This window comes from Thalassophryne amazonica, chromosome 19, assembly GCF_902500255.1.
Source record: "Thalassophryne amazonica chromosome 19, fThaAma1.1, whole genome shotgun sequence".
NCBI lineage: Eukaryota > Metazoa > Chordata > Actinopteri > Batrachoidiformes > Batrachoididae > Thalassophryne > Thalassophryne amazonica.
In genome coordinates this window covers 70,140,688-70,156,685 of record NC_047121.1, presented here as the reverse complement: position 1 = coordinate 70,156,685, position 15,998 = coordinate 70,140,688, and the positions used below count along the sequence as shown (strand labels likewise).

At 40.9% G+C, this 15,998-nt stretch overlaps 1 protein-coding gene across 1 annotated transcript in view; it reads left to right on the top strand.

The window, feature by feature from the left end:
• The window catches only part of rnf144aa (ring finger protein 144aa), a 146,882-nt gene that overhangs the window by 117,688 nt on the left and 13,196 nt on the right, over positions 1-15,998 (top strand). Inside the window, exons 3-6 of the mRNA XM_034195447.1 lie at positions 38-142; positions 4,191-4,251; positions 8,947-9,163; positions 13,248-13,395. Of these exons, the coding sequence (XP_034051338.1) occupies positions 38-142; positions 4,191-4,251; positions 8,947-9,163; positions 13,248-13,395 (531 nt within the window). The remainder of the gene's footprint in view (positions 1-37; positions 143-4,190; positions 4,252-8,946; positions 9,164-13,247; positions 13,396-15,998) is intronic.

The window sequence follows — 15,998 nt, the reverse complement described above, 5'->3', positions numbered from 1 at the left end:
TGAGTGTCTTCTGTGTGTTTTTTTTTTTCCCACTCAGTGCCTGAAGCAGTATGTGGAACTTCTGATTAAAGAAGGCCTTGAAACTGCAATTAGCTGTCCAGACTCTGCCTGTCCAAAAAGGGGGCACTTACAGGAAAACGAGGTACTGATGAATGTCGAGAAGACTCTTCCCTTTCCACTCTTCAATCAATCAATCAATCAATTTTTTTATATAGTGCCAAATCACAACAAACAGTTGCCCCAAGGCGCTTTATATTGTAAGGCAAGGCCATACAATAATTATGTAAAACCCCAACGGTCAAAACGACCCCCTGTGAGCAAGCACTTGGCTACATTGGGAAGGAAAAACTCCCTTTTAACAGGAAGAAACCTCCAGCAGAACCAGGCTCAGGGAGGGGCAGTCTTCTGCTGGGACTGGTTGGGGCTGAGGGAGGGAACCAGGAAAAAGGCATGCTGTGGAGGGGAGCAGAGATCAATCACTAATGATTAAATGCAGAGTGGTGCATACAGAGCAAAAAGAGAAAGAAACAGTGCATCATGGGAACCCCCCAGCAGTCTACGTCTATAGCAGCATAACTAAGGGATGGTTCAGGGTCACCTGATCCAGCCCTAACTATAAGCTTTAGCAAAAAGGAAAGTTTTAAGCCTAATCTTAAAAGTAGAGAGGGTGTCTGTCTCCCTGATCTGAATTGGGAGCTGGTTCCAGAGGAGAGGAGCCTGAAAGCTGAAGGCTCTGCCTCCCATTCTACTCTTACAAACCCTAGGAACTACAAGTAAGCCTCCAGTCTGAGAGCGAAGCGCTCTATTGGGGTGATATGGTACTACGAGGTCCCTAAGATAAGATGGGACCTGATTATTCAAAACCTTATAAGTAAGAAGAAGAATTTTAAATTCTATTCTAGAATTAACAGGAAGCCAATGAAGAGAGGCCAATATGGGTGAGATATGCTCTCTCCTTCTAGTCCCCGTCAGTACTCTGCAGCATTTTGAATTAACTGAAGGCTTTTTAGGGAACTTTTAGGACAACCTGATAATAATGAATTACAATAGTCCAGCCTAGAGGAAATAAATGCATGAATTAGTTTTTCAGCATCACTCTGAGACAAGACCTTTCTGATTTTAGAGATATTGCGTAAATGCAAAAAAGCAGTCCTACATATTTGTTTAATATGCGCTTTGAATGACATATCCTGATCAAAAATGACTCCAAGATTTCTCACAGTATTACTAGAGGACAGGGTAATGCCATCCAGAGTAAGGATCTGGTTAGACACCATGTTTCTAAGATTTGTGGGGCCAAGTACAATAACTTCAGTTTTATCTGAGTTTAAAAGCAGGAAATTAGAGGTCATCCATGTCTTTATGTCTGTAAGACAATCCTGCAGTTTAGCTAATTGGTGTGTGTCCTCTGGCTTCATGGATAGATAAAGCTGGGTATCATCTGCGTAACAATGGAAATTTAAGCAATACTGTCTAATAATACTCCTAAGGGAAGCATGTATAAAGTGAATAAAATTGGTCCTAGCACAGAACCTTGTGGAACTCCATAATTAACTTTAGTCTGTGAAGAAGATTCCCCATTTACATGAACAAATTGTAATCTATTAGACAAAAATGATTCAAACCACCGCAGCGCAGTGCCTTTAATACCTATGGCATGCTCTAATCTCTGTAATAAAATTTTATGGTCAACAGTATCAAAAGCAGCACTGAGGTCTAACAGAACAAGCACAGAGATGAGTCCACTGTCCGAGGCCATAAGAAGATCATTTGTAACCTTCACTAATGCTGTTTCTGTACTATGATGAATTCTAAAACCTGACTGAAACTCTTCAAATAGACTATTCCTCTGCAGATGATCAGTTAGCTGTTTTACAACTACCCTTTCAAGAATTTTTGAGAGAAAAGGAAGGTTGGAGATTGGCCTATAATTAGCTAAGATAGCTGGGTCAAGTGATGGCTTTTTAAGTAATGGTTTAATTACTGCCACCTTAAAAGCCTGTGGTACATAGCCAACTAACAAAGATAGATTGATCATATTTAAGATCGAAGCATTAAATAATGGTAGGGCTTCCTTGAGCAGCCTGGTAGGAATGGGGTCTAATAAACATGTTGATGGTTTGGATGAAGTAACTAATGAAAATAACTCAGACAGAACAATCGGAGAGAAAGAGTCTAACCAAATACCGGCATCACTGAAAGCAGCCAAAGATAACGATACGTCTTTGGGATGGTTATGAGTAATCTTTTCTCTAATAGTTAAAATTTTGTTAGCAAAGAAAGTCATGAAGTCATTACTAGTTAAAGTTAATGGAATACTCAGCTCAATAGAGCTCTGACTCTTTGTCAGCCTAGCTACAGTGCTGAAAAGAAACCTGGGGTTGTTCTTATTTTCTTCAATTAGTGATGAGTAGAAAGATGTCCTAGCTTTACGGAGGGCTTTTTTATAGAGCAACAGACTCTTTTTCCAGGCTAAGTGAAGATCTTCTAAATTAGTGAGACGCCATTTCCTCTCCAACTTACGGTTTATCTGCTTTAAGCTACGAGTTTGTGAGTTATACCACAGAGTCAGGCACTTCTGATTTAAAGCTCTCTTTTTTAGAGGAGCTACAGCATCCAAAGTTGTCTTCAATGAGGATGTAAAACTATTGACGAGATACTCTATCTCACTTACAGAGTTTAGGTAGTTACTCTGCACTGTGTTGGTATATGGCATTAGAGAACATAAAGAAGGAATCATATCCTTAAACCTAGTTACAGCGCTTTCTGAAAGACTTCTAGTGTAATGAAACTTATTCCCCACTGCTGGGTAGTCCATCAGAGTAAATGTAAATGTTATTAAGAAATGATCAGACAGAAGGGAGTTTTCAGGGAATACTGTTAAGTCTTCTATTTCCATACCATAAGTCAGAACAAGATCTAAGATATGATTAAAGTGGTGGGTGGACTCATTTACTTTTTGAGCAAAGCCAATAGAGTCTAATAATAGATTAAATGCAGTGTTGAGGCTGTCATTCTCAGCATCTGTGTGGATGTTAAAATCGCCCACTATAATTATCTTATCTGAGCTAAGCACTAAGTCAGACAAAAGGTCTGAAAATTCACAGAGAAACTCACAGTAACGACCAGGTGGACGATAGATAATAAGAAATAAAACTGGTTTTTGGGACTTCCAATTTGGATGGACAAGACTAAGAGTCAAGCTTTCAAATGAATTAAAGCTCTGTCTGGGTTTTTGATTAATTAATAAGCTGGAATGGAAGATTGCTGTTAATCCACCGCCCCGGCCCGTGCTACGAGCATTCTGACACTTAGTGACTCGGGGGTGTTGACTCATTTAAACTAACATATTCATCCTGCTGTAACCAGGTTTCTGTAAGGCAGAATAAATCAATATGTTGATCAATTATTATATCATTTACCAACAGGGACTTAGAAGAGAGAGACCTAATGTTTAATAGACCACATTTAACTGTTTTAGTCTGTGGTGCAGTTGAAGGTGCTATATTATTTTTTCTTTTTGAATTTTTATGCTTAAATAGATTTTTGCTGGTTATTGGTAGTCTGGGAGCAGGCACTCTTGCATAGAAAAATTTTGATCTTTAATTAGCCCCCGGTCTTCGTCTAAATAACCACAGGGCTTTCCCTGCTCGTGTTTATACCGTTTTAACGAGCGTCCTTGCGTGCTTGCCTTGGTAGCGGATGTCAGTGTGAGGGCAGCGTGCTCTTCATCCTGCAGGCAGTTTTGTTAATGGACTCGCCCTCTGGCTTCTTAGTGTCCCAGAGGCCCAGTGTGGTTCAGAACACCACAGCCTTATGTTTCAAATCAATCAGTGTTACAACCTCTTAATAAAACTCTGGCGATTCCTGCCAGTCAGGCAACACGCACCTCAACCTGCCGTCTCCTCCGACAGCCACACCTTCTGCTTTAATTGATTGCTCTTTCATTAAGCCCAAGCGCCCGTTTTATTGACCAATAAATGAGTCCGTTTAACCTTGAGTGGGCCTTTATATGCGCCTTGCGTCCCGCCCAGGTATTGGGAATGGGATGAAGTGCCTCATTGGTACGCTGCCGGCGAGCGCCGATTGTGATGAAGTTTCAGTTTGACAGTGTTGTGAGAACGACGTTCACATACTGAGCAGCTGCTTGACTCTTCCGTCTGTAAAATCGCTTCCTGTTTCCCTTTTAGATTGAGTGCATGGTCGCCACAGAGATGATGCAGAGATACAAGAAGCTTCAGTACGAAAGAGGTGAGTCGGTGCGTCAGTGTTGTCTCTGTGGGCAGCGGCTGTCAGTTGTAGTCACATGTGCTTACGCTCGCCATCTATTTTCACTGTGATAAAGAAAAGCAACGGGGCACTCCTGAATGTCACATGTATTCGCCAGAAAGCTGCTATTTCTGTTTTCTTTTTTTTCCTCACCACGGGGAATCAGAGTTTTGAGTCATAAAATGTTTCACGTGTGTCTTTGTGGCAATTTTGTATTCAGCAGCTTTTATCTACTGCAAACAATCAAGTATTCAGAGAACATACTCTTTGCGTTTTTTGCTATATGACGTCATATCAAAATTGAATTTATCTATACCATATGTCTCTAAGGCCCAAATATGTGTGTTATTTGTTATTTAGTTAGTTCATCTGTCCTGAAAAAAACCCAAAACAAATCGAAACAAAACCTTCAAAAACCGCACATCGTTGGATTGTAATTTTTGTAAAATTACCTGAAGATGTGCAGTAAGAATTTATTACATATGTTTTTTTTAAGTACATTAGAAACCGCATTTCCTACAATAAAGGCACTATTGACTCATGCTAACATTATCCAGTTATGCTAGTGAGGTTTCATGCTAATTAGTGTTAGCACCTTATGCGAGCAGGCTTTCAAGCTAAAGATAATTCGTTAGCATTGCTAGCTTCCTCCATTAATTTGTTGCTCACTCCTCAATGTTGCTGTTGGCTGGTAATCCGTCTCCATCTGACTATTTCTTCTGTCCAAACCGCATCAAGTAACAGCCAATATGTTGTCCACTAAATGTTTATTTGTCCACTTTGCTTATTTTTCGAATTTAAGAATTCTTATGTTGATAAATGGCACAGGCTGTGGCGTGCACATGTGCTATACTTCTTGTACAGTTCCTGTCTATTATTAAACTGTAATTGTAAAATACTCAAAAACCCACACATAGTTTGTCTTTTTTTTTCAGGCAACATGTAAAATTCCTGAAGCTGTGTAAGAAATATTGAAGAAAATTGTCAGTTAAGTTTTTTTTTTTTTTTATTAATTCCATTTTTCACAATAAAGGCACTCACAGGCTAAAAGTTAGGTAGCCTGTGCTAACATTAGTCCCTTATGCTAAAGAGTTTTCATGCTAATGTTAACCCGTTAGCATTGCTAGCCATTAATTCATTGTTCACTCCTCCATGTTGCTGTGAGGCCAGCAATCCATCTCCCTCTAACTGTTTCTTCTGTCCAAACCGCGTCAAATAACATCCAATATGTTGTTCAGTGCACGCTTATTAGTCCAGAATCCTTTATATTGACAAACACCGCAGCCTGTGGCGTGCACATGTGCTACACTGAGTTCCTGTCTATTGTTAAACTGTAACTGTCATATTATACAAATTTGCTTACACTTAGAGATTAAATTGTATAATTTTTCAAATTGTGTGGGGAAGACTGATTTTGGATTCCTGTCACAACAAATGGGTGGGTTCTTTATCCTTTTATTTTTTAAATTCATAAAATTCTTAAATGTCTAACACCAGCTCCCATCAAATACAGATGAAGGGGAATGTCTGACAGACTTTAAATGAGATTGTAATTGGATAGTTCAACTGTCGTAAACTGTGTTCTTGTGCCAGAGGAGGCAGGACTTTTAGCATAGAGAGACGTTTTAGTCAAATTCTTTTATCTCCGTCTGTGCGCTGTTATGTGTTTGACGTCTGTGGCTTGTCTGTGCATCTTGGTGTATAACACTGTTTGTACAGTAAATTTTAATGCTGTGGTTAAAAAGCTTGAATAACAGCGTTTTGAAAGGTACCATCGGCGCCCCGCCACTGCGCTCTGTGCTGCCAATGCAGACAAGCACATGGGTGACATTAAGAGCTCCCTTCCTATCGGAAAGCATTAAGGAGTTGAATCTTAATCCGCAGCTCTACAGAGGCACAAAAGTGCACGAACACAGATGTATGCAGGGTCCCAGAGGGTTTCCTGTAAATAATTAAAATCTGCAGAAAGCCTCTAAAGGCAGGCGGCCGTCCCATCAGTGTCCCAGTCCACTCAGGCAGAAAGTTGATGCAACTGTTCTTTTTTTTTTTTTTTTTTTTTTTTAGGCTTAACCAAGGTTGCAAGTGGAATCTTTCATGAGTTTTTGTCAGAGAAGCAGAATGATGGAACAAGAGACCAGGAGGTCATGAGCTTAAAAAAAAAAAGTTTTGATCTGATTTGGACCAAACTTAGTGGAATGATTGAGGGACAGACAGGATTAGTGTAAATATATTTTGAGGGAAAAAAGTTAAAAGTCAAGATCACAGGCCAAGGTCAAGATCTTGGCCTATTGCTTAAATGTATACTTTTCCCAGCGTTAGGTCTACGTATCATCTTCAGTTCCCGTCTGTGTCCTTGGACTAGAAACTTCATCTGCATTGTCTCAGTAAATCTGTATCTAAATGGGGACTGGCCTTGGGTCGGGAAGTAATCTGTGATATGTTCACATTCTATCTAGGACAAGTCCTTGACTCTCATCCGCTTCACGCTGCAGGATTTGGCCTAAGGGCATATATATAGGACTTGATTATGTTGCTGTTATTTGGACTTTCAGCTAAACCAGTTGCTCAGAGTCTCCACTGTTGATACAGTACACATCTTCATTGCGACTTGCAACTAGTTTACATTAGCTGCCGTTGCATTTCCAAACGGAGAAGATATATCACCTTTTTATTGGTCAAATCAAGTTTGACGATGGGTGACTTTGAATGGCAAAACTCAAGGTCATAGCTGTTTAGAGCCAGTATGGATTCAATATGGTGGAAGGGTTGTATGTTAGCCAAGGACAAAGTGGTTCCATGTTGGGTTAAGTTGTCAAATGTCAAGACCACACGGATCCATGTGGTATCACTAAATTGCAAAGTGTTCTTTGGCATGAACTGATGTCAAATGCACAAGGTGCAGGTGTCTCTTCTTGTTTTATATACATTACTACTTTATTTTTGTTGAAGATGCAAAAGTTGATATCACTTTATTTTACTTTGCACAATGCAGTGCATTTGATTAAGTGCTGCACACATAATTGTCAGTTGACACATTCAGTCTAGCTCTATGAAACTGTTAGCCCTTGAGAGAGTACAGCTCCTTTAGCTGCAAAATTAACTTTTAAAAGGCCCAAAGTGTTTGTTCAGCCAGTGGGCAGATCGGGTCCGACCTTAACTGGCCGCTGTACTGTTATTGGTCGGTACGAGCCCAACCCATGCTTTGTGACCTCCCTTCCTGCTGTACTTACACCACCTGGTGTGCTTTACTTTGGGTTGGCTGTAGAGGATGGGGCTCTTTGCCTGTTTTCACGATAAATGGCTTGATCAGTTTGACTGATTAAACTCTTGACCAAATTTTTTGTGATTTCTTTTTATCTGTACATCATTAACCTTTCTGGTAGAATCAGTGGAAAATGGCATCACCTTCTATTAAGGAGCCTTTTTTCCCTCTGACTTTGTGGCCTTCCACTCAGTCATCTCAAAGTCAATTTCAATTTATTTTCGTTTATATAGCGCCAAATTACAACCAAGTTGTCTCAAGGCGCTTCACACAAGTAAGGTCTAATCTTACCAACCCCCAGAGCAAGCATAGAGGCGACAGTGGTAAAGAAGAACACCCTCTGAGGAAGAAACCTCAAGCAGACCAGACTCAAAGGGGTGACCCTCTGCTTGGGCCATGCTACGGACATAAATTGCAAAATAATTCACAAAACAAATATACAGGAAGTGTTGCCAGTGCACAGGACAGGAGGGTTTTAGGAACAGATACCACCCCCATCTCTGGATGGAGCCACACCTTAAACAGAGAGAAAAGAAAAAAAACAGAATCAAGCATCAGAAAGACAAATACAGTGTAATATGTCAGCATTAAGCAACAAGAAAAACACTAAGGTGATCGCTGCCCACTAGTGCTAAGCTTCAATAAAAGACCCAGAATTTAGATAAAGTTAAAGCCGCGGCACGCTCTGTTTACTAATGAAATGAATTTAAAAGTGTAAAAATGCCAGTATGCTAGCCATATGAAAGGGAAAATAAGTGCATCTTAAGTCCGGACTTGAAAGTCTCTACAGAATCTGACTGTTTTATTGACACAGGGAGATCATTTCACAGAACAGGGGCACGATAAGAGAAAGCTCCATGACCTGTGGACTTTTTATTCATCGTAGGGACAAGAAGCAGTCCTGCACCCTGAGAACGTAAAGCCCGGGCCGGTACGTAGGGTTTAATTAGGTCAGCTAAGTAGGGAGGTGCCACTCTGTGAACAGTTTTACAGGCTAGTAGCAGAACCTTAAATCTGATCTCACTGGGACAGGAAGCCAGTGAAGAGATGCCAAAATGGGTGTAACATGGTCGAACTTTCTGCTTTGTGTCCAAAGTCTGGCAGCAGCAAAGTCTGTTAAATATCCAGCGATGATCATTTTCTATTATGTATGTTATGGTAACATGGTGCGTTTGACTGTTGGGAGGTTCTATGAAGGAAAAGCAGGAAACAGTGGTTAGCATATGCGTTTGCGAGTAGCGCCAATTGTAGTAGCCTCTTCGGTTAGTGTTTCCTTCAAGATGACTTGACCGTAGTGAAGCCCCCCCAAAAGCTTTTCACCTCAAACCTGGAAATTCTTAAAATAATTCACAGAAGTGTGTAAAGTTGCTTCTGTTTTGAGACTGATGGGACGATTTGTTGTTTCGTGTCATTAGAGGTATTGCTGGATCCGTGTCGGACATGGTGCCCATCCTCGACTTGCCAGGCTGTGTGCCAACTCAAGGAGGTGGATTCTCCCTCAGTTCCCCAGCTCGTCCAGTGTGCCGTCTGTACCCTGGAGTTCTGCTCAGCCTGTAAGGCTAACTGGCACCCCGGGCAGGACTGTAAGGAGAACACCCTCCCCATTACCTCGTTCCTACCAGGAGAGAACAAGTATGGCTCTTTATATTAAATTTTTATTTTCTTCTCATCTCTCGTTGTGGCTCTGTAGCTTTACGCTCTCTGTGTAGATCTTATATTGTCTCATTCTCTTTTTTCAGTTTGACTATACACCAATTATCAGGATTAATTTCTTGTTTTGATTGAAGAACAGATGAGGCTGCTACCAATCCCTTGACAGACTTTGAAAACCTTCCTCATACGCTGCTTCTCTTTGAGCAAATTCTTCAAGGTTTTCATTTTCTAGTGTTACAATTGGCTGTCTGAGTGAAATTAAATCACATTCTGCACATTGAATTGAGACCAAACCATCTGTGATCAAGCTGTCAAGCAGGCCTAGAAATACATGAATTATCCTGGGATGATGTTGGGATGACATCTTTGTCCACCAAAACAACCAACCTCTTTAATAAGAGGTACCAAAAATAGGAAAACTAGATTCTGGGAGGAAGTTCACTGATGTAATGTGACTGCTGCCATTTAGTGCTTGTTACCAGTGTTTGGGTTTTTACTCAAAAATGATATATTTCAGATTACTTATACTTTAAAATATGATGCATTACTTTATTTCTTTACTCTTTGTCAGAAAACATATTGCTGTCCCTGACTTACAGCTGAAGGAGGAGAGAGACAAACACCTTGCTTCAATTGAAGTCTTTATTATTACCGCGGAGCGAACAGTGATGTTCCTACAGTAGTGTTCAGAATAATAATAGTGCTATGTGACTAAAAAGATTAATCCAGGTTTTGAGTATATTTCTTATTGTTACATGGGAAACAAGGTACCAGTAGAGTCAGTAGATTCTCACAAATCCAACAAGACCAAGCATTCATGATATGCACACTCTTAAGGCTATGAAATTGTGCTATTAGTTAAAAAAAAAAAAAAAGTAGAAAAGGGGGTGTTCACAATAATAGTAGCATCTGCTGTTGACGCTACAAACTCAAAACTATTATGTTCAAACTGCTTTTTTTTTATCAATCCTGTGAATCACTACACTAGTATTTAGTTGTATAACCACAGTTTTTCATGATTTCTTCACATCTGCGAGGCATTAATTTTGTTGGTTTGGAACCAAGATTTTGCTGGTTTACTAGTGTGCTTGGGGTCATTGTCTTGTTGAAACACCCATTTCAAGGGCATGTCCTCTTCAGCATAAGGCAACATGACCTCTTCAAGTATTTTGACATATCCAAACTGATCCATGATACCTGGTACGCGATATATAGGCCCAACACCATAGTAGGAGAAACATGCCCACATCATGATGCTTGCACCACCATGCTTCACTGTCTTCACTGTGAACTGTGGCTTGAATTCAGAGTTTGGGGGTCGTCTCACAAACTGTCTGTGGCCCTTTGACCCAAAAACAACAGTTTTACTCTCATCAGTCCACAAAATATTCCTCCATTTCTCTTTAGGCCAGTTGATGTGTTCTTTGGCAAATTGTAACCTCTTCTGCGCATGTCTTTTATTTAACAGAGGGACTTTGCGGGGGATTCTTGCAAATAAATTAGCTTCACACAGGCGTCTTCTAACTGTCACAGCACTTACAGGTAACTCCAGACTGTCTTTGATCATCCTGGAGCTGATCAATGGGTGAGCCTTTGCCATTCTGGTTATTCTTCTGTCCATTTTGATGGTTGTTTTCCGTTTTCTTTCACGCGTCTCTGTTTTTTTTGTCCATTTTAAAGCATTGGAGATGATTGTAGATGAACAGCCTATAATTTTTTGCACCTGCGTATAAGTTTTCCCCTCTCCAATCAACTTTTTAATCAAACTATGCTGTTCTTCTGAACAATGTCTTGAATGTCCCATTTTCCTCAGGCTTTCAAAGAGAAAAGCATGTTCAACAGGTGCTGGCTTCATCCTTAAATAGGGGACACCTGATTCACACCTGTTTGTTCCACAAAATTGACAAACTCACTGACTGAATGCCACACTACTATTATTGTCAACACCCCTTTTCTACTTTTTTTTACTAATAGTCCAATTTCATAGCCTTAAGAGTGTGCATATCATGAATGCTAGGTGTTGTTGGATTTGTGAGAATCTACTGAATCTACTGGTACCTTGTTTCCCATGTAACAATAAGAAATATACTCAAAACCTGGATTAATCTTTTTAGTCACATAACACTACTATTATTCTGAACACTACTGTACTTCCTTCACTGAATGGAAGTTACACTTCCACAAGCTTATATGCAGTTTTTCAGACATCATAAGCAGGATTCCCACACAATGCTTCCCTCCCCCTGTAAGAATGTCTTAACCTTGCAGGCGCACTCATCCTCAAGGCCAGACTATGGGGAGAGACGCCCCCTCTTATTGTTTTTGCTGTCTGAGAATAGTTATCTTTTGCTTTCTCACACGAGAACCCTCAGCATTAAACCATCTTATTAAAATGTATGAATTAACACCATATGTGCAACATTTTTCCGTTATGATAATAATGAAAGTTAATAAAACAAAAACTTTTCCAACAGTCTTTATGGAAAATAACTTATTACGTTACCGTAAATTCTGGACTACTTTTTTCACATGGTTTGAATCCTGCGGCTTTTACAGTGATGCGGCTAATTTATGGATTTTTACAGACTTTTTCACAAGTCAGAATACATCAGTTGATGCTGTCAATTGATTTCCTGAAAGTTGCGCTCCTCAAACGGTGTAAATTCACACGGTGTAAATATATGGTCTTACCTGTTCGTTTTAGTGAAGAAAAGTTCCTCTCCAGCACTTTGCGCCAGAGTTGCGCCATCAGATCAGTTAGCGGAGTGGATCCTTCTCTTCCCATCCTTCCACACCCGTTCTCTGTCTTGGCGCAAGTTGAAGAAGTCACAGCGCCTCATGAACGTCTCATTTACCACATCTCCATCTGACTCCATCCGATCCTGGCTGCACATGATGAAATCTCAAGAAAAAGTTCAAATTACTCAGTTCTCCATCTGGAGCGGAGAAGCCACGTGACACCATGCGTGCAGTGGATGACGTGCACGTCAACATTTACGTGTCACCTTCAGGGAAAAAAAAAACATTTATGGTACATATTTAATTAATTAAAAGTTAAAAAGTCTTTCTGTCTAACATCTTTCTGTGTAAATATCTCATGTTACAATGTGGAGACCGGTGGCTTATAGACAAGTACGGTTTATTTATGTACAATTTCTTTTTCTTTTGAAAATTGGTGGGTGTGGCTAATATTCAGGTGCGCTCTATAGTCCGGAAATTACGGTATTCCATCCATTTTCTTCCGCTTATCCTAGGTCGGATCGCGGGGGCAGCTCAAGCAAAGCCGCCCAGACCTCCCGATCCACACACACCTGCCCCAGCTCCTCCGGGGGAACCCTGAGGCATTCCCAAGCCAGCCGAGAGATGTAGTCCCTCCAGCATGTCCTGGGTCTTCCCCGGGGCCTCCTCCCGATGGGAAGTGCCCAGAACACCTCTCCAGCGAGGCGTCCAGGGGGCATCTGGAAAAGATGCCCAAGCCACCTCAGCTGGCTCCTTTCGACGTGGAGGAGCAGCGGCTCCTCCCGAGTGACAGAGCTCCTCACCCTATCTCTAAGGGAGCGCCCAGCCACCCTGCGGAGGAAACTCATCTCAGCCATTTGTACTCACGATCTTGTTCTTTCGGTCATGAGCCAAATCTCATGACCATAGGTATTACTTTTGCATAATTGAAATTAATTGACTTTAGAATGTAGCATGTTACATTACTACATTAGACTGTTGAATGTAACTTTGTAACATGCTACACGCGGTACTCCCAACGTGTTGCTAGTATTGGGGTCAACCCATTTTTGCTATTAGAACTGCCTTCCAAGTCGCAGCTCGACTACGATTGTCCACAGTGCAAAAACGTCCTAACAGGCTGGCTTATAAAGTGCATACCTGGCAACCTGCCCAAAAACGAGAGCGAGGAGATGCGCCCTCAGCCAGACATGATCAATAACTGCAACAAACGCTGCTTCAAATATTAATATAAATAAAATTTTTAAATATTAATAATAATAATCCTGCAGGTGACCTGGTCTCCCAAATGAAATGGCCACCGATTTTTCTCTCCTCTTTCCAGCTCCTTTTATAAAAATGAGGAAGATGATGCGCCGATCAAGCGCTGCCCTAAGTGTAAAGTTTACATCGAGAGGGATGAAGGCTGCGCCCAGATGATGTGCAAGAACTGCAAACACGCCTTCTGCTGGTACTGTCTGGAATCCCTGGATGTGAGTGTTTGTTCTGCTGTCTAGATTCTTATCCTTGATGTTTGCTGCAGTTAAGAGTGTTTCCCCTAGAATTTTTTTTCAGGCCTGGTACTACTTGCCAAAAAAAAAAAACTCAAATCACAAGGTGCGTAGAGTGGAAATACACGACTCACTCAGAAATGCAAAAGCAGTGAGGAAAAACTCCACTGTTATTGAAAAATTTTACAGAAATATTTTATAGTACAAAAATTAAATGTGCAACTTATGAACCTGAACACTGAAATTATGAACACTGATTCTTTGCTACACAACAAAGTATATTTTAATTTTACACACACACACACACACACACACATATATACACACAAAATAATTCACGAAAATAAAACACATATAGAATAAAATTTTAAAACAGCACATAAAAAACAGAACGTCACCTCCCCACTAAGTGTTAAAAGCCAGTTTAAATAAATAAGTCTTTAACTTAGATTTAAAAAGTGCTAGGTCAGGAATAGTACGTAACTCAAGAGGTAGCTCGTTCCACCTACCGCGAAAGCATGGTCACCCCAGCGTTTATATCTTGACCTCGGAACATCTAAGTAAAGCTGGCCAGACGCCCGTAATGTCCTACTGTAGGTGCGCAAAGTTAAAATTTCAGACAAGTAGGGAGGTGCAAGTCCATAAATAGCTTTAAAAACAAACATTAAAATTTTAAAATCAATTCTAAAACGAACTGGAAGCCAGTGGAGTGAGTACAGGACGGGTGTAATATGCTCTAAAAGTGTTTGTTAAAAGACGAGCAGCAGCATTCTGCACCAACTGGAGACAATGCAAGAGACGACTGATTAATGCCCGAATAAAGTGCATTACAATAATCAAGTCTGGAGCTGATGAAAGCATGAATGGCGTCTCAAGATCACGTCTACTGAGAAAGTGCTTTATTTTAGCCAAAAGGTGAAGTTGGAAAAAACTTGCTTTGACAACAGAGTTTATCTGTTGATCGAACCTCAAACAGCTGTCAAATATCACAAACAAATTCTTGACAGCTGGTTTTACATAGTTAGCCATAGCACCAAAATTTGGTGCTACCACATTTGGTATGCCAGAGCGCTCAACCACCATGATCTCTGTTTTACCATCATTCAGGTAAAGGAGGGTTTGGGACAGCCACTGCTTTACATCACGAATACAATTAAATAATGATGACAAAGCATCACTCCCATTAGTCGTCACAGGCAGATAGATTTGCAGATCATCTGCATAACAATGAAAGGACAGATTGTGCTGGGTTATAATGACCCCAATGGTAGAATGTACAAAGAAAATAGAATCGGCCCAAGAACAGAACCCTGCGGCACACCACAAGACAGATGAGCAGTTGATGAGGAGAGGTCCCCAATCATGACAGAAAAGCTCCTTTCAGCCAAATATGATCTAAACCACTTAAGTGCAGTACCCTGAATGCCAATAAAATGTTCTAACCGGGAAACAAGTACTGTGTGATCCACAGTATCAAAGGCTGCTGTGAGGTCCAACAGAACCAGCACAGCAGGATTCCCTGCATCCACCGACAAAGTGATAACATTATGAACTTTGAAAAGTGCTGACTCAGTGCTGTGTCACGATCTAAACCTAGATTGGAATTTTTCAAGGATGAGATTGTCTTCAAAAAATGATTGTAACTGTAAAAAGACAACCTTTTCTAAAACCTTAGATAGAAATGGCAGATGAGGCACAGGTCTAAAATTAGATAAAACTGACGAGTCCAGGTGAGGTTTTTTAAGAAGAGGTCGAACCACAGCATGTTTAAAAGCAGCTGGTGTGTGTGTGTATACGAGGTCTGTCCATAAAGTACGAGGTCTATTAGAAAAGTATCCGACCTTATTATTTTTTTCAAAAACCATATGGATTTGAATCACGTGTGATTACATCAGACATGCTTGAACCCTCGTGGGCATGCGAGAGTTTTTTCACGCCTGTCGGTTACGTCATTCGCCTGTGGGCAGTCTTTGAGTGAGGAGTCGTCCACCCGCTCGTCGATTTTTTTCATTGTTTAGTAATGGCTCAGAGACTGTTGCTTTGTTTGATAAAAATTTTTTCAAAGCTGTAAGGCACAACTGAGTGGACACCATTCAATAAATTCAGCTGGTTTTCGGTAAAAATTTTAACGGCTGATGAGAGATTTTGGTCTGGTAGTGTCGCTTTAAGGACGGTCCACGGCGCCTGACGGCGATCTGCGCTTCGAGGCGGCAGCGTCTCACCGTTTCAAGTTGAAAACTTCCACATTTCAGGCTCTGTTGATGCAGTAAGTCGTCAGAGAACAGAGAACTTTCAGAAGAAGTCGGCATGAGGAGTTTATTCGGACATTCCATTGTTAACGGTCATTTTGTAATGAAAGAACATGCGGGCAGAGTCGCATGTCGGGCTGGACCCGACCGCGGGGGGTCGCGGCAGGAAAAACACCTCCGTTGGAAATCTTAACAGGCAAGTTGGAACATGCCCAAGCTGTTAAACAATTTCTCAGTTACTCACTTGTTGAAAGCCATTAAAAGCCGCCTGAATTCTACAAATGGTTTTCAACACGGAGGTGTTTTTCCTGTCACGGCGCACACAGATTTGCCGAG